At 35.7% G+C, this 24,870-nt stretch overlaps 1 protein-coding gene across 3 annotated transcripts; it reads right to left on the bottom strand.

Annotated features, from left to right (window-relative positions):
* Positions 1-2,653: 2,653 nt before the first annotated feature.
* Positions 2,654-11,208, bottom strand: LOC306860895 (retinol dehydrogenase 8-like). 3 transcript variants are annotated; one of them, XR_013783430.1, is made up of 7 exons: positions 10,852-11,186; positions 8,363-8,524; positions 6,486-6,665; positions 6,181-6,274; positions 4,415-4,598; positions 3,891-4,277; positions 2,711-3,619 (listed from the first exon to the last, which is right to left on the bottom strand). XR_013783430.1 is itself a non-coding variant. In XM_079402905.1 (6 exons), exons 1-6 carry the CDS (start codon positions 10,958-10,960, stop codon positions 4,050-4,052), a joined length of 957 nt encoding a protein of 318 aa, XP_079259031.1. In that variant the 5' UTR covers positions 10,961-11,208; the 3' UTR covers positions 2,654-4,049. The 3 variants fall into 3 exon arrangements, 2 of the variants coding, with proteins under 2 accessions (XP_079259031.1, XP_079259032.1); XM_079402905.1 differs by having other exon boundaries at positions 2,654-4,277; positions 10,852-11,208; XM_079402906.1 differs by lacking the exon at positions 10,852-11,186 and adding an exon at positions 9,002-9,096 and having other exon boundaries at positions 2,657-4,277.
* Between the last annotated feature and the right edge of the window lie 13,662 nt (positions 11,209-24,870).

Raw genomic sequence — 24,870 nt, 5'->3', positions numbered from 1 at the left:
TTCCACTGTTTCCAGTGGTTTATTTTTTTAAATCACCAATACATTTTTAGTTTAAGATTTTTTTTTTTTTTTACCAAACTTTGTATAAAGATGATTCTCAACTATGTTATAACAGAATGATTCGATATACCTTTTTTCTTTCTGCAAAATGTGTGTAAAATGGCCATAAACAGGTTCTCATTATATACAATGTATCTATAAACTAAGTCTAATTTGCATATTAATGTGTTTTTGGGGGAACATGTCATGAAAAAGGAAGTGTAATAATGGGAGTAATAATTAACAAGACTTTCATAATAATATATAATATTTCATAGAATATTGAAATTGTCACGACACAGGCTAGGAGACACAGAGGAATGTGGTCAAACAAGGGTATGTATTAGAAAGAGACTGACGAGTAACAAGGAGGAACGAGAGGTGAGTGAAGCACAACGTGACTAGGTCCTGATGGCTTTGCTTGCAATGACTGACTGTGATCTCTGGGGGGGGGGTTCAGTATGTGAACGGTAGACCGGACGAGGACGGAGTGTGGAGAGTGTGCAGATATAGTGAGGCTTGATTAGCTGCAGCAGGTGCGGGGAATCAGAACGCAGGTGATTGTGATCTTGTAAATGTGTGTGCTGATGTCTGCACTGACTGTGGTGACTGAAACTCTCTGACAGAAATATGATTTCTTTCCCTATTCATTTGTTATGTCTCCCAAAATGCGTAACAAACATGCTTTTAGTCCTGGTGTCCTCATATTTTTATTTGAAACCCCATAATGGTGATGCAATATTTTGAACAAAAAGCTGAGAAAATAAGGTTTTTGTCAAAGACTACATCCAGTTTGGATTCGGAAAGATGATCAAAACATGGAGTAGATTGCTTCCATCAACACCCCCAAAGCTTGCACAGTCCTATATCACTTCCTGGGTCATCATTTTATTTGGTAACATCAGGCAATTTTGATTTACTTGCTGCTTAATGCTTGATGATCATGTTATTTTATATATGCATCTGCTTACATACATGATTGCTTGTTCCTTCATGTATATTCTTCTTCTTTTGTGCTTAATGGCAGTTGGCATCCAGTGTTGCCATAACTTAATATTTATTCATTAAAATTTGTCCTTCAATTAAACTAATATTTCTGTCCTTGGTAAATTTTTTCACATCCTGCTATACTTCTGTACTCTACTATACTTATTTACCATACCTGATTTTTCAGATATTGACTTTCTTGTATAAATTTCTTGCATGTCATAAAAATGTGCTTAATTGCTTAGATGTGATGAATGTGCCTCCTGGCACTCATCACATCGTCCTGTCGGATGCTTCCCAAAAACATCCTCAGTTTAATTATTATGACTTGTTTCTTCCTTTTATTTCCCTCCTTACTTTTTATTTTGGATCATGTACAGATGTCTCCTTTAATCTGCAACACTAAAGTGCCCTTTCCTATCTAGGTTTTTTACAGAGGGGAACCCTGAATGAACTTGTTTACTCCCAGTAGATATCAGGGGACATACTGCAGATCCTTTGTTTGTAAATCCTTTGACCCATCTGTAAAAATCTGAATGCTATCTTTTATACATATATCTGTATGTACTCTGTGTGTTAACTTAAATTTTCATGGTTTTAAAGAAACTGTATTTAATGGGCGTTGGAGGGAAAATGTTCAGTTGAATCATGGATGGATTATACAGGTAAACAGCTCAAGTCTTGTCATATCAATATACTGTAGAAACGGGACACCACAAGGGCGTGTAATAAGCCCAAATGTATTTTCCATCATGATTAATGATATATGATTAAGTCTTACCTGGCATAATCATATAAACAAAATCTAAATGAGGTTTTCACCAAGTATCTTGAATACCTGTTTTTTCTCTTCTACCTCTTGCTGATAAGATGTTAAAATTCTCGCATTCCATTGCAAGATTAGCTAAATTGATATTGATATACACATGAATTCTCTTGACTTACTTGCATCCTAAATTCATCATTTACCTCCTCCCACTTCAAGCCTATCATATTCAAGTGATGTTCCGCTGCTTTAAAATCACCGTTCCGATTTCAAACATCACATTTATTACTCCGGCAATGAAAGTGACCAGTTTCTTCTTCTTTATCCTTGCATTCCTCTTACCTTGCTGTCCATCTACTTTCCCTTGCTCTTTATTACCTATGTTTTTTTCCTGTCCAGCCAACTCAACTGCTTCAACATATACACTGTAAAAAAAAATTAAGGCAACCAGCTTCAGCAGATTTTTGAGATTTCTCAATGTGTTGTTTTAAGTTTATACAACAAAAAGTTCAGAATCTCCTACAAAAATAAGTTGAGAGAACTCAAAAATCTGCTGAAGCTGGTTGCCTTAAAATTTTAAGTTGGCTCAACTTTTTTTTTTTTTACAGTGTGATACCTTTTCTTTTATCAGCGACATCTCCACCTCTTTAAGTACTTCACATCCCCAGTAAGTTACAGGATTTTTGCAGATGATACCATCTACCGATTTCTTGTCATCATGATTGGCTGATAGAGATTCTGATCATTTAGGCTTTATATAAGTAATATGCAAGCTCTCTGTTGACTGGCACTGTTAACTTTTTTTTCCCCCAGATAAAATGATACCACAGATGTTGCATTTATTGTATTATTTACAGTAATGTTGTATATTGTAATTTTAATTGAGAATCAAATAAATAAGCGACAAATATTAATTTTACAATAAACATTTTTATAGGCTTTTAAAAACAGAGCTCCTCCTTAGGTAGGTCTTTTCCCTCAAATTCAATTAATACAGGTTTCCTTTTTCTCTACTCCTTTCATCATTCTCCTTACACTTTACACTGTGCCATTTCTCGCATCTAAGTTTTCCACTAGTTCCCTTACATTAACATAAATGGGAACTCCTTAGATTACCCCCTTGCATCCACTGATTCTCTTTTACCCATCTCTAACCACCTTAAGTACCCTAACTTTTCCAACAGTTGCCAAATTTACAACTTTTTCTTATTACATTCAATTAGCAAGTTCACATCTTCGGAATCTTTGCATATTTCACTTCTCAAATCGGTCCTATAATGATTTTTGTTAATTTAATCAGGTAAACTTTCCTTCTTCCTCCGTCTCCTTCTAACAACTACGTTTACACCATCTTTCATTCTTTTCTCTTTCACTTCCTTCATTTTCTGACTCTCCAATGCTGGATGTTTCTTTTTTCTTCCTTTTCATTTTTTTCACATTCTTTCCCTTTTCCACACTTTCCCACTGATTTACTCTCCTCTCATCTTCCTCACTGCAAAACCATACTCTTACTGTCCATTTCGTTCCCATTTCTGTACCTATACAGACCTTTGGTCAACAATCCCAGTTCCTCATAACATCCAAATTTACTATATTCTCAATACCTAAACTTCACAGTCCTCAGTCTTCCCAAGTTTGTTGTTATATTTTAACTCAAAAAAAAAAAACTTCAATGCAATGCATCAGTCCTCTGCCCTCCGAGCTTCAGACTTGTCTACTCCCAGATGGGTCTCTGCCAGTCGTGTTTTGATCCAGACGTTGATCCAGTACTCTTTCAGAAGATGTCTAATAGTGCCTCCTACCATACGACAGTGAAAACACGGAAAGCTGGAAAATTCCGTCAATGGTGGGGAAAGAGTTAAACAGACATTTACTTGTAAATCATTAGTACAAATAAAGGCAGCTATGTGATTCTTTTACAGTTGAATCATGACCATTATAAGCATCCCAATTAGCTTTTGGAATGGTCTGTATTGTTTGATTTCATGAACTAGTTTTTCTTTTTCGTAAATGCTAAAATTCTGCAACATTGACAATCATGGTAATAACTTAAACCAGTTACTCCTTTAAAACAATGTATGCTTTGACAGTAACTCACTTGATTATGTGAAAAAATCAAAATTATTTGTGTGTGTTTTAATGTGGATTATTCCTTTTGAGGTGTTGTATTCTTCTGTTTGTTGCATTGAGTTGTGTCCGTTCTGTTGTAAACTGAGGGAATTGGGAGCGTGCCGTGTGCGTCTCACTGCTGCCCTCTTCAGTCAGGAGAAATGGTGCGTCTGCGCAGGCAGCTGCATGTCAGGCATTTGAGGATGCTCATGGTGATGTGCATAAGTGAGCCGAAGTTAAAGAGCAGGTTGTAGAAAGTGTGCACTGAGAGTCCTCCGGTCTCATCCGCGTATTTCATGGCCACAATGGGTGTGTAGAGGCTGTTGGTCAGATTCCGGAATCGGGGTCGGCTGGATTCAATTACTTTCTTGGTGCACTGGATTGTGAGTAATTTAGAAGAGAATAATAGTAATAGGTTTAGTGTATAAATGAAAATCTGTGGAAATTAGAGTTTGTTTTCAATGCAATGTATTTATAGCGTTCGTATATTTGTAGTCAAACAGTGATACATACTTTAGCAATGTCCTCAGGGGTTTGTCCCAGTGCCTCAAAGATATCGATGGATGATGGGATGTACACATCCTTGAAGTATCTGACTGTGTCTGTATCTGCTCCAGGATATTCCATCTTGGCCACCTCTTCCATCATCTTTGTTTCAAACTCTGTATGCACTGGGCCTGGCTCAATCAGAGATAGTCTAGGAGTATAGAAGGAATGCTACATTAGCACCATAGCACACTTTAATCACAATAAAATGTATTATAAAAAGCCTGTTTACACCAAGTCTGATGAGCACAACAGGTTTGTAGTGCCATGTAAATAAACCAGTCAATTAATCTTGAGAACAAAACTCATAATTGTCATGATACGTGCAGTGCAAATGAAGCGAGAACTCAAGTGCAGGGAAATGGTAGTTTAATTATAAAAGAAACAAAACAGAAACATAAATAACCCCGAGGGGAAAAACAGACCAACAGAGCAATGCAAAAACGAGGACTAGAACACACAAGACTTACTGCACCAAGAACATATGACAACCTGGCCGAACAGGACTGCAAACACCAGGATCATTTAAAGGAGACAAACGAGGGGGAACCAGGTGTACATGCTGAGACAATTAGGGAATAACAAGGAGGGCGGGGTCAAACAATCAACCAGGGAACACATGGAACAATCACAACACAAACCCATGTGCTCAGACAAGACAGTGACATCTGGTGGCCAACCAGGGCACACCCACAGGATACGTGACAATAATAGGCAATTTAATGAGAGTAAATTCATAAGGTTAAGAATAAAATCCATTTTGTTTCTAAAAACAACATTCGAAGGCCTCTCCATATTCACTGTAGAAAACTATTGTTTAAAGATACAAATAAAACAAGGATTACAGGAGAATGTTTTGCAAGAAAATACTATTTGACTCTTTTTACGTCGAAATTTCATGTTTCGGTAATTCAGTGTGTTACTTGCTGTTTCGTTCTATTTCATTTACTAGCAATTTTTTCAGTGATTTTTTTTTCCAGTTGAGAGATATTTCCAATATTTCTGCTGTAATTTTAGCAAAACTGCTTATTTTAACACTTTTTTTTGGGTTGCACTTTATTTTACAGTACGTGTAATTACATGTACTTATAATGTACTTATAATGTAATATAAGGTAACTACATGGGGGTAGGGGTTTAGGGTATAGGCTCAGGGTTAGTACCTGGTTATTACCTAGTTATTGTAATTACTACAATAAGTATATAGTATGTACATGAGGAACAGGACTGTAAAATAAAGTGCTACCCTTTTTTTTATTAACAAAAACTGGGAGTATCAATATATTTAATTAACCACAACATGTTTTTTGATTCCAGAAGTTTCAAGAGCTGTATATTCTTCAATACATTTTTAGAATTTTTAATTTAGATAAGATTTTTTATTAATTATTCATTTATTTAAATATTTTTAACTCATCCTGCGGCCTGAAGTTCGCTGATAAAGATTTTTGAGGATTATGAGATTACTCTCAATGGCACATGTCACTAATCCAGTGTTGTAAGTGCAACTAAATAACATGAATATAATATATTTACACAACAACATCAAACAAAACTACTTCAGTCTGATACAGAATTTTTCTAATTAGCTGACCCCCCCCTACATCATTGCAATTTGGTATTTCATTGATATGTTCATTGATATGGTTTTAAACCTTGTTTTTCACTTTTTCATGCTAAAAATTCAGACTTGACACGCATAGCCTTTCAATCATAAGACTCCGGATCACTTACTTCACATTAAACTTGAGCAGCTGCACAGCCATACTCTCGCAGAAGCCCTCGATTGCGAATTTAGAGGCCGTGTAGACATCATTGAATACCACACCTGCAGATGAGACATATTCAGTGATCATGTCATTGTTCTGCTGCCCTCCCAAAGTGGCCAAAACCATATGTGCCATATGTGGCTGTCATAATGCTCTTCAGCTAAGTGCATAACTCTGAATGGCTCTATTGTCCCTCTGACTGTCAAGCATTCAGCTGTATGACACTGAAGGTTTCAGTCAGCCCTCTAAAGCCTGGTGTGTCCATCCTACCCTGCAGGCCCATAACGCTGCTCATGACGATAATGTGGCCAGCTCGCCTCTTCTTCATGTCTGGCATGACCTCTTTTATCATGCGCACAGTTCCGAAGAAGTTGGTCTCAAACACTTTCTTCATGTCATCCATGCTGATGCTCTCCACAGGGCCCAGCAAACCCACACCTGCATTATTAACTGGAAAATCAGAGAGGAAAGATGGATGGTTATGGTCTTGACTGTTCCCTGAGGCACTAGGGTAGTATTAATCTATGGTGACCACATATCTTTCAAATAGTATTAGTCAGCACACGCTTATTCTAGTTATCTTGTCATCTGTAGTGTCAATTCTCAAATTATGTTACATTAATTTGACCAAACAGTTTGTACCTCTGCTGAAATGTGTTCATAGGCAGAAAAAAAATGCTCTATCCAACTCAATTTCTTTTTAAGTAGTCTGAACATGCTAAAAACATGAACTCCAATCAGTATAAGCCCGATGCAAGCCTTCGAACGTGGACTTGTTTGAAATCCTATTAAAGTTTTTTGTTAATGCGTTCAGGTCTGAACAGTCAAATAGGATTTGATTGGATTTGTGTGTCTCTTTTATTCGTCATGTGACGGGTTAATACAATAGGTGTTTCGTCAAGAGCAAAAACAACAGGTGGTCATTATGTGACCATTAATCACAACATGTAATCACTGCTTTAAAGTGTTTTTTGTTAACTAACTGCATGATTTGTATAATCTTAGAACTGTACATGTATGTCATATTACTTTAATTCACCTCTGATAACCAATCTCTCTTATTTGTAAACTAGAAACATTCATTTTTTGTGAAGCTGCTTGTATTGTGAAAAGCGCAATACAAATAAACATGAATTGATAGTGAACCCCTATGCAAAAGAAGCATGCTTGAGGTTGGACTTGTAGTGCACTTCAGATTTTAAAGTAGCCTATATCATATATCTTTAATATATATATATATATATATATAAATTAATATGAATGAAATTAAGTTCAATTAAAAAGAGTGCACTTTGATTAATGTTTAACAATTAGGTACACTTTTAAAAAGTGCAGTTTCTAATAATTAAGGTACATTTCAAATCATTTGTTTTAATGTTTTATTTGTGCTTAAAAAAGTAAAAAATGTTTTGATGTGTTGACATAGTAAACCACATGTAAGTACTTTAACTGTTACTCAATATCACCTATATTATTTCCATAATAAGTTCTTAATATGTGTCTTGATGGGCAAGTATAGGATGTAAAAGACCACAGAGCATATCAAATGTGTTTGATTTTAGCAAGCAAGGACAGTTAACTGACATGAAACCATTAGTCACTGCTTTTTTGCAAGTCCACAATGCTCTCTTAAAGTGATAGTTCACCCAAAAATTAAAATTCTCTCATTTACTCACCTTGAACTCGTTCCAAACCTGTGCAAATTTCTGTTCCACTCTTTTTAAGTCAGTGGGGACCAACAACTGTTTGATTACCACAATTCTTAAATATATCTTCTTTTGTGTTCAGCAGAAAAAAGAAATACAAACAGGTTTGGAACGACTTGAGTAAATGATGACAGAAATTTCATTTTTGGGTGAACCATCCCTTTAACTGTACCCGCAGTTTCAATATATTTTATTGTTTGCAATAACGAATGCTAATGCAGCATAATCAATGGCAAAACATCCTTTGCTAAATTCTTGCAAGGTGAAACTACACAAGTCTCATCGCTATAGCATAGTTACATATAGCATTTTTTTTATTTTTTATTATTATTTTTTTTTTTTATACAAGCCCATTTTTTTGAACAGCCCATCTAAAAAATATCGGATTTCCCCTGCAGTATAAAAAAAGCCTATAAGAGGTCAAAGACATTGTGCACTCACTGAGAATGTCGATGTGGCGGTCCTTTATACTGTCAATACACTGCCTGACTGAGTCATCACTGCACACATCCAAGGACAGCAGTGTCAAGGTCTTTCCGTACGTGTCACCTGCCGCTTCCACCAGCCGGTCCTTCTTTCTCAGGTCTCTCATAGTGGCAATAACTTCAAGACAAGTGACAGAGAATCATTTTATCATCAACAGAATAACAGTAAATACACACAAAACGAAAGACTAATATCTACAATAGAGGTTTTATAGAGTTGAATAATGACAAAGTTGTCTTTTTAAAGCTGCTTTTTTGAATTTGTCTCATATTTGAAGAAGTTTGCATCACCATTTTTTTTTAATTACTGTGATGCTGCTTTAAAACAATTTGTATTGTTTATTGTGCTTTATAAAGAAAGGTGACTTTAGTTGACTCTTAGACGCTTTGTCCTAAAATCACCGCAGGAGATTTCGGTTTGATTTAATTTTATCCCTTTTATCTTTTTTTAGCGCTGACATATATGCTGACCCAAACAAAGCACTCAATCTAATCAGTGTTAAGTGTTGCTTAATTAAACTATGGCAGAAAGATAAAATTAAGAGATTAACATTTTAATGCACTTTGCACTTTGAACACCTGAGGGGACACTGACCTAAATCAGGCACCAATCCCAGATGTAATAATAAGCTTGCTGAACATCATCATTCTGTAATTCTTGTAGTTGGATTTGGAGTAATCAGTGTTATCCTTATAAAAACATTCGAAATCCAGTCAACAGTGTGATATCAGTGATCAGTCGTATTATAAAGACATACACTACCATTCAAATTTTTGGGGTCAGTACAATTAAAAAAAATATTTACATGATATCATAGGCTTACTTTGCTTCTTTGATGCTGTCAGGCATTACTTTAACAGTGTCTGTCTCCGTGACACTACCACACCTTGAGTATATTGATGTTTGATTTGCTGATTAAATCATGTCTGATTTTACAGATAAGGCTGAAGAGCCTCCACAGCGGATCAAAGTGTTGAAGCGTCATTCGTTCGGCAGATTATTGCAGTCTGTCAACAGACAGCATCCATGATCAGTCACAGCCATCTGCCTTTGACAAGAACCAGTTAGCATGAGTAGACTGTAATGCATCTGTAAGGTGATGATGGAGACGCAGCTGCTAGGAAATCTGCATTCCTGTCTGCTTAAACTAGATGTATTTCTAAAGCGTAAGCTAGACTTGATGAGAGAAGAAATTCATTCTTACGACACACAAAGCCTGTGTGGCTTAAACTAGGCCACAACATAAATGTGTTTGTGAGAACAACCGCCTCATTGTTAAAGCTGTTGTTTCAGAGTAAGTCTTGAGGCAGATTAAACATTCTTGAATGAGCTGCTCTCTCTTGTAATTCGATTTTTTTTGGCTTCTTTGAAGTTGGCATATACCACTGCTCCTCATTATAACCAGAACCAATGAAATGTTTAATCTCAGTGGATTTTGTTTTTCTGAAAAAATCCACTGTTGCAATACTCTACGAATGAGAACAAAGTTCAAACGGAATTCATTTAAAAGATGAAAAAGAACGAATGAAATGGGTGGAATGGAAAAGGAAAAGTGAAAGTGTTTAAATTTAACGTCTTCGTTTTAGCTTTCTTAAAAGCATCCCTTTCGTGTAGTGAAATAAGGGGACTTCAACAGGGGGTCCACCATACTTTGTGTTAAAATTACTATAATAATTAACCAAAGCTAAAGAAGAAGGTAAAACTAAAGTGTAATGTAGAAGTGTAGGCTACAGGACTGTACAACAATAAGTGTACATATAATATAATTTACTATATAGAGCACAGGTCAGATTTATCTCTTAATCCACCAAGGGCCTCAGGACCCCTGCTGTAAACCAAACGCATTGTATTTGATTGACATTAAGGAGTCTCTGGATGTAGCTGAGTAGGAGATGGTTTTGCCCTGCACCGAGTGCAGATGAAGTCTTCAGACGACCCTCGCTTTAGAGCCTTCACTTGTACAGGTCTCAAACTTTGTCCCTGTCCCAGCGCTCATTCCAGTGTGTGAACTATGGGCGCATTAGACACGGCACTAAACCAGGGCAGCGGTCTACAATTCACAGCCATAAAGGGAGCTTTGTACTGGAGAAGTCACTTGAAAGAGAACTGGCAGTCTCTTTATGATCTCCGCCTGGCAAGCGGTGTCCTTGCGGAGCCGTACCCTGGAAACTGCGCATTCACATGATAATAAAGGGCCTTTGGGTTCAGCTAGAGAAAAGTGAATGCATCATCTTGCGGTTGGGGATGAAGAGACAAACGAATTGTCAAATATACAGCGTGTTATGAAAATATCCAACAGTTGCGTTACAAAACAAGACTTCTATGCTATCGAGTTATAGCGACTTCTAGAATCTGAGGAGGTTTTAAAATATTCTAAACAAAAATAGAACGTTCTATAGACGTTTGAGCGCTGAAGGAATTAGAACGCAAATGAGCGCGTTTACCATGGTAACGCTTCAGTTCGTCTCTGGCCAGCAGCACGGCGATCCGCAGTCCGATCCCAGAGGAGCAGCCGGTGATCAGCACCACTTTCTGCTCGCCGCCGCTCGCCATGGCAACTCCTGTGTGAGCTGCGAGCTGTAGCAGCGGACTTTAAAAAACTTAAAGCGGATCATGCAACTCGGCGCTCATGTGAGCGGGTTATGCGGTCACATGGCAGACAGAATCGATTAGTTAAAGGAGGACGTAAACACGCATGCATACTTACGTGAGCATCTGCGTTTACTGTACTGCTTTGAAAAACAAACAGATTAAGGCAGTCAGATGCATTGCGAGCTGTGGGTGCAAAGGGGAAGAGGTGTGAGTGTGTGTGTGTGTGTGTTTGGGGAGAGGGCGGGGGGTCTAAGGCGAGATAAAATAAATAAAACAAGTAAAACAACAAACATTTAAAAGTAAGCCGTTTTAATTAAGTCTATTTAATTAGGCTAAATGTCATTATTTCACGCCTTCTGGTCTGTTAGTTCAGTGTATTGGGTGAACATGATTTTAAAATGCTGCAGATTGTATACAATATAGGCTACATACTAACAGGGAATTATTATATTATATCCATAATATTTTAGTTTGCTATTTATGGTAGTAATTAATTAAAGTGAGTTTGGTTTTGCTTTGCCATCCTCCACTTATAAATTGCTGATTGAATTCAACATTATTATTATTATAATTTATGTATTTATTTTTAAATTATAGGCCTATTTGTTTGATGTTGCCCTCTATTTTGACACAAATGGCGAATTAGTTATTATCATTGTTATTTTTTTAGTACATTCATTTTATTTTCAGTATTATCTAAGAGTAAATATAATGGCCATAAACATTTTCGACACTCATAAATGAGTGAAGCTTCGTAGTAATTGCATTAGTCTGTACTGCCACCTGCTGGTAAAATTTAATACAACACATGCAGCTTTAACTCGCATGACGATCAGTGCTGATTTAATAGACCTTTCCCCTAAAGACGTCTAGAAATGTATGGTCGTGATGTAAAATTATGCTAGGGAAGAACATGTTTTTTGAAAAACTAAATTTTTTTAAAACTTATATATAATTTCTACACAGTAAATAGCAAAAATGATTTCTTCTTTAGATAATCATCGTTCTAAATGTAATAATTTATATTTTATAATGGGTTTTCATAATTTAAGAAAATTGTTACACAGAAAATACATTCATAAAAGACATTTGAAAATCAGACAAAAATAAGTGACGGAGGCTTAATGTAAATTAAATTATGTAAGATAACAGTACATGTCCATGACAACATATTAAGAAATGTACACTGAAACTGGACTCTTAGAGAAGCTAGAAAAGGCGAATCATGCTTGACTGTATAAAACTTGACACACTGATGCAAATGTGCTCTGGGTGTTTGCCAGGGGTTTCTATACTGTTGTGAATGTGTTGTGGCTACATATTAAGCCTGGAATACACTACGCAGGGACGGATTATGACGCACCGGTGCCCTGGGCACTGACTGATTATAGGCCCCCCTCAGTTGAAATTGCGGTCATTTTTCTTAAATTCAAATAGCAATGGATTTTATCTACACTAAGTGAAAATAGCAGTATTTTTTCCGATATTTTATTTACACTAAGTGCAAATAGCAGTATTTTTAGCGATATGTTATTTACACTATAAGTGCAAATAGCTATAGATTATATTTACACTATGTTAAAATAGCAGGATTTTCTGCTATTTATACTAGTTGTTGCAAAATAATGCCAATTGCACTTCAGTATTGTATTACATTATAAGACAGTATGCAAGATTCAAGATTCAATATTCAAGATTTTTTATGTCACATACACAATTATACAGAGTATAACCAGCAGTGAAATGTAGGTCAGGTCTGCTCCAAGGACAGTGCAATTGTATAGAATACAAATATTAAGAAAAAGTTTAAAAAAAATTAAAGAATAAAATAAAATAAAATAAAAGATAAGATAAAAAATATAAATATAAATGTGCAGGTCAGTATGTTGTTGACTTAAATAGTAATAAAGAGGAATGTGCAAAAAAATGTGCAAAAAAGTTGTACAGGGTATTTGAATAGCAGCAATATGAGGTAGAGAAAAATTATGAATAGCTTATTGATATGGTGATATTTACATGGAGTCAAGTGATGTTATGACACAGAGTTAGAGTTTAGGAGCCTGATGGCCTGGGGGAAGAAGCTCCTCCTAAGTCTCCTCCTCCTAAGCAATAATAACATATTGAGTGTAAATTATCATTTTAATTCAGATTATTAAATGGATGCCACCTTATTGGTACAATAAAGCCCTCCCTTCACCTACCCTAACCCTACCCGATACTTTATTTTCAACTTTTTGGTTATTTCTTTAATTTTATTAAAAATAAATGCCTTTACGATGTGATATGAGATTTGAAAAGGGAGAAAAAAAGTTCGGAAAAAGGCGGATTTGAACCCTTGTCCATCGCGTCAAAAACACTAAAATAGCTACGTGATTTACCATCTGCACCACTGAAGCAGCTAATTAATAGCAACTAGTTTATAATCTTGACAGTCCCAATCACACTTGGTGGTTGAATTATTGTAAGTAGTCTCTGCCAAAAGGTGGGCTATTTGCACTAAGTGTAAATAGACACTCCGTTTACATTATAAAAGAACATTATTGACTTAGCCAGAATTCAAGCACTCTCAAAAACTCCCATTAATCACTGAATTTGCTTATATTGTGAAATTAATATCTTGCTTACATCGTATGCACTTCTGCACTTTGTTGTTTCTGATGAGAGAAATCGGCAGAGAGCAGAATTCATTTAGGAGCGCGCACTGAACAAAACAGCTGTTTCAGCGATGACTCATCTGGACGCCTCTTATTGGCCATTGTACTCATAAACTCAACAGAATCATGTGCGATTGGTTATAATGAGCAGTGCTGTAGAAAAACGCAGATATCTCTGGCTCCATGCCAGCCAGCGAAGTGGAGCGAACACAGATTTTAATTTAGCAGCTGATGATGTGCTGCACTGAATGATCTAATCACACCGGTGTGATCGTTTATTAAATATAAAAAATATTATTCGGCTATTTTTTTTTTTTTGTCTTTTGGAAACTACATTCAAAATCCACTTGCCTCAAAAATCTGAGGGGGCACGGTGGAAATCGCGTTCTGGGAGTAGAGGTATTTCGGCTGGGCCCCCCTCTGGTCCAGTGTCCTGGGCACGTGCCCGTTAGGCCCGTGCCATAATCCGTCCCTGACACTACGCGATTTTTGCCCCTATTTTACAGTCTGAACAAGTTGACACTAGTTGAGGAAAGTCAGAGCCAGTCTGCAGATTACAGCTGACAGATTCCACAGAAAATCGTGTAGTGTGTGATGGTCACAGACTCCGATTTTTTAGCTTCAGAGTCAGACTTTGATTCTATCCAGCGGAGGATATCAAACATGTTTGATATTTTCAGCCAATTTTAGAGCGCATATGTTTTCATTTGTCATGTTTCTGCATGAGTTTGTTGTAGTGTATGATCTTCAGTCGCTTAGTGTATGATGGCCAGTTTTCCTTTGTCACTATTTACAAAGTCGGTAAGTGTATGATGCCTAATGTTTTAAAAATCTGTTCAGATTTTAAAAGTCGTGTAGTGTATTCCAGCCTGGCTTTGTGAGGTGGTTGCTAGGGGTTTCTGGTGTTACTGTAGAAGTTTGCTAAAGTCAAAAGAGTTCTCCCAAGTCTCTATAAAACTGTGGTCCCAATATGGTTTGAGACTCAAGATTTAAGACTACGGCTTAAGGTTTTTTATTCACTAAAGTCGCTTAGAAAGGTAATAGACAAGTTGCATGATATGAAGTATCATTTACATTCATAACACAAACAGCACGGGTAAAATTATGTCAACGTTTATGTATATGAATCAGGGATGGGTGACTGCAGCTATTTAGCAGCCTCATTACCTCCACATAGAGGCTGCTTTTATAATCTGTTGGTCCTTGATTGAATATTCTGATACCATTTACCAGAAGCTATAAGTGGAATAAGCCTATAACTAGGGTCTTTAGGAATAGATCGGGTCTGCTTAAGACATTGAACTGAAGTCTTGGATGCTTGGGCTGCTCATAAGCAGTAATGACCTCCACTGATTTGATTGCAATGTTCAGTACAGAGCTTTAGGGCACAGCAGCTCCCATACCAGGCTGCCATTCTAACCCATTTAAACAGTTTGTAGGAGAATTAGACATATAGAGTCATGCTTTTTGCACCGTGATACCTATGTGATGACCAGTGGTGTGACCCTCTCCACTGCAGTCACATGGATGTGTCTCCTCCCTGATGTTTCCTATAATCTATGATCATCTCCACAAGCAGGATTTCAACCTGTTTATATGTACCTGTGATCCTAGTAATTTTTTGCAGCTTTTCTTACAATCAGCATCAGTAGGTTGGGGAGAAGTAAGCAGAGGAGCACATGAAGCATAGGCATAAAATTAGCTTCAAAAGTGTATAAATGGTACCTATAGACTTCCTACTATTATCAGCGATAGCATGAATGTCCAACAGTCCAATCTAACGGTCAGATTTTAGGGTTAGGGTTTTTGAAAATAACAACAACAACTGTACTTGCAGATGATAGAATATTATATTTTATAATGTTATGTTTTAATTTGTTGTTGTTGTTGTTGTGCTTTAAGAATATATACTTATTTTTAAGTTGACTATCATAGTGAAACACATGTAAAGTATTTGATCATTTTAAATGTAATGTTTTATTCCATTTTACATTTAAAGTTAATATAATTTGTGTGTGTGTATATATATATGTATACATTTTGAATGTAATATGGAATAGAAATGGCATTTAAAGTATATTTTATTTTAGCATAAATGCTTGTCAGTACATTCAGCAGTACACATATTTAAAAGACAAGAAGTAATATGAAATTACAAATAAAAATGTGTTGAGTCCTTCTCTAAACTTTAATACATTTTAATTTAATTGCAATTTACATTTAGTTAAGTGCATGAAACATTACAGTTATCAATTAAGCATATATTTCCATAATAAGTCTTTACAAAAGTATGCTAAAGTGTTTTTCTTTTTCACATAGCTTGAACAGGGTTAAAACCCCAGCAGAATTTGACCTGATTACATGTCACAAGTATAGTGAAAATGTCCTTTTCTGAAAACTGTTTAAAACTATTTTACTGGCAAGTCGTGGTGATTTGAGAAGGCTAAATTGATCAAACATAAGCTATGATCAGCTCACTATCTGCAGCTGGCCGCTTGGTCGTTACTTTATAAAAACAAAAACTTATAGGCTATTTAACGAACAAAAATGCTCCAAACGTTTTTCTAAATTAACTTAATAAAAAACAAAAAAACGAAATATAATAATTTTGCCAGTACACACAAAACTGAACTATTTTAATAGCCGAAACAGTAGTATAAACAGTTTTTTCAGGAAAAAAAAAAGACGGGCTCGGATCGGACTCGGGCCGGTAATTCTGATAAGCTGTAGGACTTGGGCCGGGCTAGGGCCTGAGCGTCTCGGGCCAGGGCCGGGCTAGGGCCTAAATTTGAGGCCCGTGCAGGGCTCTACCTCATCCTACATACTGACAGAGTTACACACTGGACTCAAGTTTAGCCTTGCAGCCACAAAACCCACAAGTTCATGACAAAATCTGGAATGGAGCGGTTCAGCGAAAGGAGAAATAAATCAGAATTCATATTTTAGAACACACCGCATCAACTGGAATAAACTTTGTTGTGAACTGTCTTACTTTCACATGTAAACATAGAAGTATGCTAACAGTGAATTACTCTGACCTTGTTTTGTCAGTTGACAACAGTCTTGCTATTGTTGACTATTGTTAAAACTGTTAAAATAGTTTTTGGTTATTGAAATAAAGCTGATGTAAAAGAAAATATAAATATTAGATGAAAAACTAAAACTTAAAAATGAGAAATGTTACCTTGGCATCTAACTGAAACATATTTTTTATAAGTCTTGTTATTTTATTTATGGTTTTAACGACTGAAATAAAGTTTTTTTTTTTAAACTTAAACTACTAAAACTATACACATAATATAAGAAAAAGGCAAATAAAATGACAAAAGCACTTCAGTATAATAAAAAATACTATAAACGATTTTGTAAATAAACAGATTACTGTAATGTTTTATAAGAAAATACTATTTCAGTCTTACTACTTTAACATTTCATGTTTAATTCAATGTGTTAATTGTGTTATTTGTAATTATTTGTGAAACGTCCAATAAGGCTGATTGACAAATGTTAAGGGCACATTTGTGGTCATTTTTTTGTTCTAAAAATGAATTAGGATGATAATAAATGAAGTGGAGAAGTTTGTTCCTCATTATACAGTTTATCCAATTGGAGAAAATGCAACACTACTAATTTTATAGGTTGATACAGCCCATCAACATGGGTTTTATTGGTGTGTGGGGATTTTTTTTTACAAGGTGTTAATTGTTTTATTGAATTTAGCTTTTTAATTCTCCTTGCTCAGATTTAATCATTTGCATCTGAATTTGAATATGGCTATGTATGAGGTTCCCTGATGTGCCTTTCCTCTGCTTTAGGAGAAAGTAGACAGGTGTCTAGTGAGTGTGAGTGGGTGTGTGTGTTAGGTAAAAGGACTAAATGGATGAGGATGAGTGCCGGGAAGGGAATTTTAGCCTCTAAGCTATCACTCTGGCATCTTACACAGGTTTAGAGATGGATAAAGAGAAAAGGAGAGTGTGTGTTGAATAAATAAGCAGCAGTACAGGCCTCTGCTTGCTGTCGTCTTACAACATGCTCTCTAGCTGCTTTCATGAGGATATTTCTTTCTCATTGTGTGTCCACGTCAGCTTCATGCAGAACTTGCATTTAGAAAGCATATTATATATATCATTTTTTTTTACTTTGTTTGACTGTTATCTTATCTGGACATGACCTTTGACCTTTCATCTACTGTCTATGACTGCACTCCAGTTGAGTTCAGTGGCTCTTCTGGTTTCCTGTCTATGAAGATTGATTCCCATAGACTAGCCCAGCACAGGGGCATCATGCAGTATTTTTCCCCATATTCTCACTTGTTTCCCCATAAGCTCACTTGTTGCTTAGATGAGATAAGAAATGACTAAAGAAAAACAAAAACAAAAAAAAACAACACATTTTGTTTTAGATGTTTCAGATGTATGAGTATAGTGACTTCAATTTATTGAGCATTGAGACCAAGGTTAAAATCTCAACCTAATATACAATTTTCTCATTAATAAACCCAGAAAGACTGCAAATGAACTTGACAGATATTGTTATTGTGTGGAAAAGAGCATGGTTGACATAATCATAAGGTTTTTATAATAATTGCTCTTTTGTTCTGGGGGGAAAAAGGTTTTGAACACGATAATGGTGTGTAGATGATGACAGATTTTATTTAAATTTTTTAACTTTATAGTACATAATCTGTAGATGGAATCCTTTTGGCCACAGCGTTTTAGTCAATCATGTTTTTTTTTTTTTTTTTTTACCTAAATCTTAATTGTAAAAGATCCAAATAAAAGTTTTTAGAAATTGCTTCAATTAAATTAATTAAATTTAATTAAATCAATTTATAAAATATAAAAATAAAAGCAAATAAAATAGATTAAAACAAAATGTAATATAAAAGTAAAATAAAAAAAGATTAAATCAAAATTTTTATTAAATTCAACATAAATCAATTTATGAAAAAAATAGAAGTAAATAAAAGAAATTAAAACACATTGAAATATAAAAGTGCAATTAAGTAAAATTATATTTTAAATGAAATGAAAAATAAATCAATTTATAAAATAAACAAATTAATTAAAACAAAATGTAATATAAAAGTAAAAAAAAAAACAAGAAAAATTAAGCATTCCATCTGATCTGCTTGCAAAGGTATCCAAAGGCCAGGTTGTTGTTGTTATTTTATTTAGATTTTCTCAGTGTCACTTTGAATGATTTTAGTATTATCACCATATGCATACCCTGAATGACATGGTTACTATTGCGTTGAAATGTTTACTTTAGTTTTCTGGGCGATTAATTAAGTTAGATGTGAAATTGTTCTTAGAGTGAGAAATAGTTCTTATGTGTCCACTGTAGACTGCAGGCTCTTTCTCTCTGGGCAGCTGGAGGCGAGTTAGAGACACATTCACAAGAATGTTTGCTGCAGGTCAAGAGTGGTGCTTTCTGCTCTTTTGTTTGCTGTCTACTGAGGAGGTGTGGAATGCAAACTTCACAAAAGAAGGGGGAAGAAAAGGGAAGGAACGACGAGAAAGAAAAATAATATGTGCCTTTTAATAAAAGGAGGCGAGCTCACAGAGAAGAACAGAAGAAAGAATGAGAATGGAAAGTTGTAGGAAGTGAGCAGACAGACAAGGAGAAACGAAACACGGGATGGAAGACAACACCGGATTTGAGTCTGGAAGTGTTCATTGATTTACCGGCTCATTAAAAAATTGATCCTGCACGCTAATGATTCCAGGCACTGCCACGCTGGTAATCATCAAAATAAACACCACGCTGAGAACTCCTCCTTCGAACGCAGCAAAACTGAGGTGGAAAAATCTGTTGTGTTCTTACAGCAGGCATTTTCCACATTAAGAACGAGCTGTGCTTCATTACAGGAAATCTGGTCCTCCTCTTCCTTAAGACTTGAATGTTTTCTTCTTCTTTAAGAGGTATTAAGTGTCTTTTTATGAGGTCAGTGCAATTACAGTGAGAAGCTGTGACTGTTTTTTCCCCTGCATTAAGTGGTTTATAATTGCACATCTTTGAGCCTTGGGTGCTTGAACTGTTGGAAAATAAAACTATTGAAATTAAAGATGCTTAATTGAGCAATTTCAAGTGTTTTCTGGGCTTGTAAGTCGTTTACAGCATTCTCATCAAATCTACACCTATGTAGAGTTTCCTCAGCACAATCCAGACCACCTCCTTGTACACACACACACACACACACACACACCCTACATCCTAAAGATGACCCCTCATTAGCTGTGACGTTTTTTTTCTCTTCTCAGACACTTGATGAATGATCGTGAGAAAATCTGTGTGGGAATTTACCCAGGAATTAGGAAGAACATTAATGGAGCTTTAAAAAATATATTACATCATCATAAGCTATTATTCAAATAATTAAGGGATAAAGTACAGTAAGCTGATGTGTATTGTAGAATTATTTGATGCTGCTAAAAAAAAAATGGATGAAAAATGTATTTATTTATTTAATGCAAACAAAATTTGCAATACGTTTTGGAATATTTGACTGCAGAATGTCTTGACTGACCAATCAGAATCAAGTATTCCAGGCAGCTGTGTAAATATACGATGACACAAATAAGGTGTTTTATTTGTGGTTTAATCTGATAGGATTATGCATGAGGCAGTGAGAGATACAGAGTCTGCAGTGCTGGAGGGAATCTGATGTGGATCATATATTAGTGCCAGTCAGTAAATCATTGTCATATGGAACTGATTGTAGATATAGTGTATCCAGGAGCGTTTCTCTTAGCTCGCTCTCATTGATCTTTCAGCACATCATGCATATAAAGCAGATATGTCACAATGGGAGTTCACAGAACACCTGTCATACATCTACAGCTCACTACAGTACCTTTGACAGCTCTGCCCTCAAGGACACTGGGCATGCTTATCAAATCAGCACTTATGTGATTGGATGAGAAATCAATATGAGACCGTGTTATTTTTTCGGAACCATAAATTACTGGGCATGTAATGTTTTCACTCGGGAAAATAAGCACACTTTTAAAGTACATTATTTCAGTGATAATAAGTATATACTTAAATGTGAAATGAATGTAATGTTTTCAGACACTTAATTGCATGCTAACTACAATTAAATTGAATTGTATTATGGTTTAAATTTACATTACATGCAATTAGCTGAGTGTTTTCTGACCCACTTAAATAAGACAGACTGTAAATACATCTTTATATATAATTTCATTTGACTTTTATTGTCTTTGAAATATGATTAAAGTGTACTGCTGAATACACTGACAAGCATTTATGATAAACTAAAATATACTTTGATGTGATTTCTATCAAAACTTGTATGCCATGTATTTAAACGTGTAATCACACATTTAAATGATAAAGTAACCATATATAAAAAAATATGCAAATACATTAAAGATATCAACACATTCCTTATTTTCTATCATAACAATTAACAAAAATACATAAAAAGAAACATAAATGACCTTCTCCCACATACACAGCATGTTTGTAACATCAATAAATATTGTTAAACAAGGGTAAAATATGTTAACTTTTGCTTAAAATGTAAGATTATATTACAATTTGCTTTAGTAAGATAGTCAACACATTAAGTGCATTTCTTTAAAGTACATGACAAACAATTAAAATAAAAAATAAGTTTAGGATTTGAAGTACACTACAAGTGTACATTTAATACAAATAAACACATATAGGACATGTCTGTATTTTTATTAATTTATTACCAAAATCTTTATGGTTGCCATATTTGTTTGGATTTATAATTTACGTAATGAAATTTGCCAATACATTGTATGACATTACAAACATGTATTACTGTTCACATCTGAGTGCAGTGAATTATATAACATGATTAAGTTCTCAACGGGTGAAAAGACTCCTATCGAGAAAACACATTTTTTCTCCTCGAAATCCCTCACATTATGTTTTGGCAGCAGTAGAGACTCAGTCGCTCGCTTTATTACTTTGAAACATCAGATGCATATTTTCCTCTTTTGGACAGATTGCTGACCTGTCCCAGCACGTTCCACCTTTGTGAAGCATAAACGAAAACAGTTCCAATATGTTCGAATCTCCCTCGCTTTCTCTTTCTGTGATTAATGATTATATTTTTCTCTATATTGTCATGGCAGCAGTATCTCACCTGCATCATTCCACAAGTTCTTCTCTTATCTGAGGTTCCCTGAAATGAAAGTCTCCAATCTTTACCATCACTAACTCAAATGGTTTCATTCCCTGCCAGCTCTTATATCTGCTGTAAGTTTCTGAACTGCTACATGAGACTAATTTGTGTCAAGTCACAGATGTGCTTTAATGTAACTGCGTGGTGTGCCATATGTTCCATGAGCCCGGGTAGACAACAGAGGCGGTCACATTTCAATGATTTATGCAAACAGAAAACGTGCCAAATGCAACATGAAGCCTATAAACACAAATGCAAAGCTCTCTATTTTTGAAATGAGAATACTTAAAGTCCTTTAGTGCATGAATTATGTGTTGATCGACACTTACTCTCAGCAAGGTCTTTTCACAATCTTTAATCCCTAACATATGGCTTGAAGAGACATTGGTTTTTGCTGACTTTCAGCTCCCAGACAATTACTCAAATCTGAGTAATGCATTTATATAAACAGCAATTTCCAAGTCATTGTTGCATATATGTGTTCCTTAGAAATGAGGAACTTTTTAAGATGTTTGTTTGGACAGTGAGTATAGGGATTGACTATGTAAAGTGATTCTCTTATTGTCAGAGCTGAGGTCTTTGTCAAATTCAGAGACTGCTTTTGGCCATATGAAAACGAGTGAAGTGAAGCTTGTTCACGGAGTTGTTTGAAGCCAAAATGAAAGAAAAATGGTAGAAGAACATCAGTGTTCAATGCATTAAAAATCCACATGGTGCAAAAAAAGGGGGGCATGTGCATCAGTTTTGATGGGCATGAGGCTTCGGTATAGAAAGAGTATAAGTGATGGAGTGGGGATGGATACTCTTGAGAGTATCCATCCTGAGACTGTCCAATGTCTGAATCAGTCAGTCTGAAACTCACTGCTAGAATTTGGAATTTCTCACTTTCTACTTAAATGTGCAACTTCATTCTTAGTAACTATCTGCTAAAACCACAAGGAATGCAGGTCTAACTTACGATAGTCTGACTAAATTGAGGTGAAAATGTGTGTGAGATTACAGAGTTTACGCAGAGGATCAGCTGAGATCTGTAAAAATATAGGCTCTTATGTTCCCTTGTGCACTTCCCAGATCTGTCCCATGTTTATCTTCACACCCACAGGGTGGATTATCACTGCGACTAGATTGTTTTTTATGAATCTGAGAAAGGCTTTTTTCACTAGCCATTAATCTCTTTGTATTGCAAAGTCTTGTTTTCTGGGTTTTTCCCCCAAGAAGGATCAAGAGCATCACTTTTCCTACTTTCTTCTATTTCTCTTCAAACTTTATGAGCATTGTCTCATCCACAAAGATCTGTCATGGCCTGGGTTATGGTGATGTCAGCTCCATTAATTATTGTCAATTAGAGGAATCTATCTCGTAAAAGCTTGTCAGTCTGCGAGTCCAAACCAAAGCCGCAGAATATTTTTTATTCAAAGTGCTTCAGCGGCCACGCAAACTTTACAGGCAATATAAAGAGGATATACTGTGTCAAAGAAAGTATAGGCCCTGGTGGGCTTTCCCTTTTTTATATGCAAAGCATCTCAGCCTTGGCATGCAAAAAAGTACAATGTCATGCTAAGACATGATCTGCCATGTGGAATTTTGAATCTTAAACAGAAGAGTGAATTATGGACAGATAATCAAACACTATGTATTCCAATGATGTGTTAAGATAAATACTAGTGTCATTTGGAGGGGCCCGGGGCCACAGTCCACCTTGTGAGTGATCATGGAGTCATGATCTTGTTGCAGTAGTTGGTAGGGGTGTATTGTTAGTCTGAGAGGAGAGAGATCAACAGATAACCTTCCCACTCTTCCCACTACGCTTCATTAACAGACCAAAGGTGTTCAAGTTCTCATTCTTTTATTACTATGAGGTTCAAGGCTTGATCTCCAATGTGACATTCATTCATTTGATAGAATTTTGAGGAAACATGCAGTAAATAAAATAGGTAAATGTAGTAATCCAGTGAGATTTTTGTTTGCACAAGGAGTCTGACAACAGCCAGTGCTCCACACAGAGATCTGATCTCGCCATCATCCAGTCTGTCTGGAATGACATGAAGAAACAGAACAAACTGAGACAGACTAAATCCAGAAGAATCCAATGCTCTGTGTGGAGCACTGGAGATTGTCACACAAAAATCTCACTGGATTTTTTACAAATAATGGCAAACTGAATGTTTGCAAATTTAAACTGATATTTCCTACTGAAACACTACAGCAAAATATAGAAATAAAATTTTTTTAGCTGATGAAAATCCTAGTGTTCTAATAATTTTGGCCACCACTGTATACATTTTAGGTAGGCCTACGTATTTATCTCTTAGCTTGTTTAGGCTGGTTTTTAGAAGGTCTCTAATTCTGACTACCTAAAAAAAGTGCCCAAAACTAGTCCTCAGGCCAGCCTTAGAGCAGTAAATCAGCTTAGGCTAGTTTATAATGTGTTCTACATGCATTTTACAGGCTATACGTGACCCTGGACCACAAACCCAGTCCTAAGTAGCACGGGTATACAGTATTTGTAGCAAAAGCCAAAATACTGTATGGGCCAAAATTATAGATTTTTCTCTTATGCCAAAAATCATTTGGATAAATGTCCTACCGTAAATATATCAAAACTTAATTTTCGACTAGTAATATGCATGGCTAAGAACTTAATTTGGACAAATTTAAAGGCGATTTTCAATATTTTGATTTGTTTGCACACTCAGATTCTAATCTAGATTTTCAAATAGTTATCTCAGTCAAATATAGTCCTGTCCTAACAAACCATACATCAATGGAAAGTTTATTTATTCAGCTTTCAGATGATGTATAAATCTTAATTTCGAAAAATTGACTCATATGACTTGTGGTTTTGTAGTCGGGGTCACATATATAGACCTACATTATAGCAACGTCACAACACATCCAAATTGCAATTTCTGACACGTGTCCTCTGGAGGCACCATTTAGCACCGGAGTCTGGAGATAAACGCATCATTGGAGGGAGAGGAGGGGGCGGGGGAGAAAGTTTGGAAAGGAGTGAGAGGAGGCAGAAACTGAAT

The sequence above is a fragment of the Barbus barbus genome (assembly GCF_936440315.1).
Source record: "Barbus barbus genome assembly, chromosome: 4".
NCBI classification, from domain to species: Eukaryota; Metazoa; Chordata; class Actinopteri; order Cypriniformes; family Cyprinidae; genus Barbus; species Barbus barbus.
This window is presented reverse-complemented; position numbering and strand designations above follow the sequence as displayed.

Excerpts from the sequence above, each read along its gene's own strand:
- LOC306860895 (XM_079402905.1), bottom strand. The coding sequence starts at position 10,960 with ATGGCGAGCGGCGGCGAGCAGAAAGTGGTGCTGATCACCGGCTGCTCC. Across the intron at positions 6,275-6,485 it reads CAGCGTTATGGGCCTGCAGG|GTGTGGTATTCAATGATGTC; the intron begins GTAGGATGGACA and ends TCTCATCTGCAG. Across the intron at positions 4,599-6,180 it reads CTGCTCAAGTTTAATGTGAA|ACTATCTCTGATTGAGCCAG; the intron begins GTAAGTGATCCG and ends CTATACTCCTAG.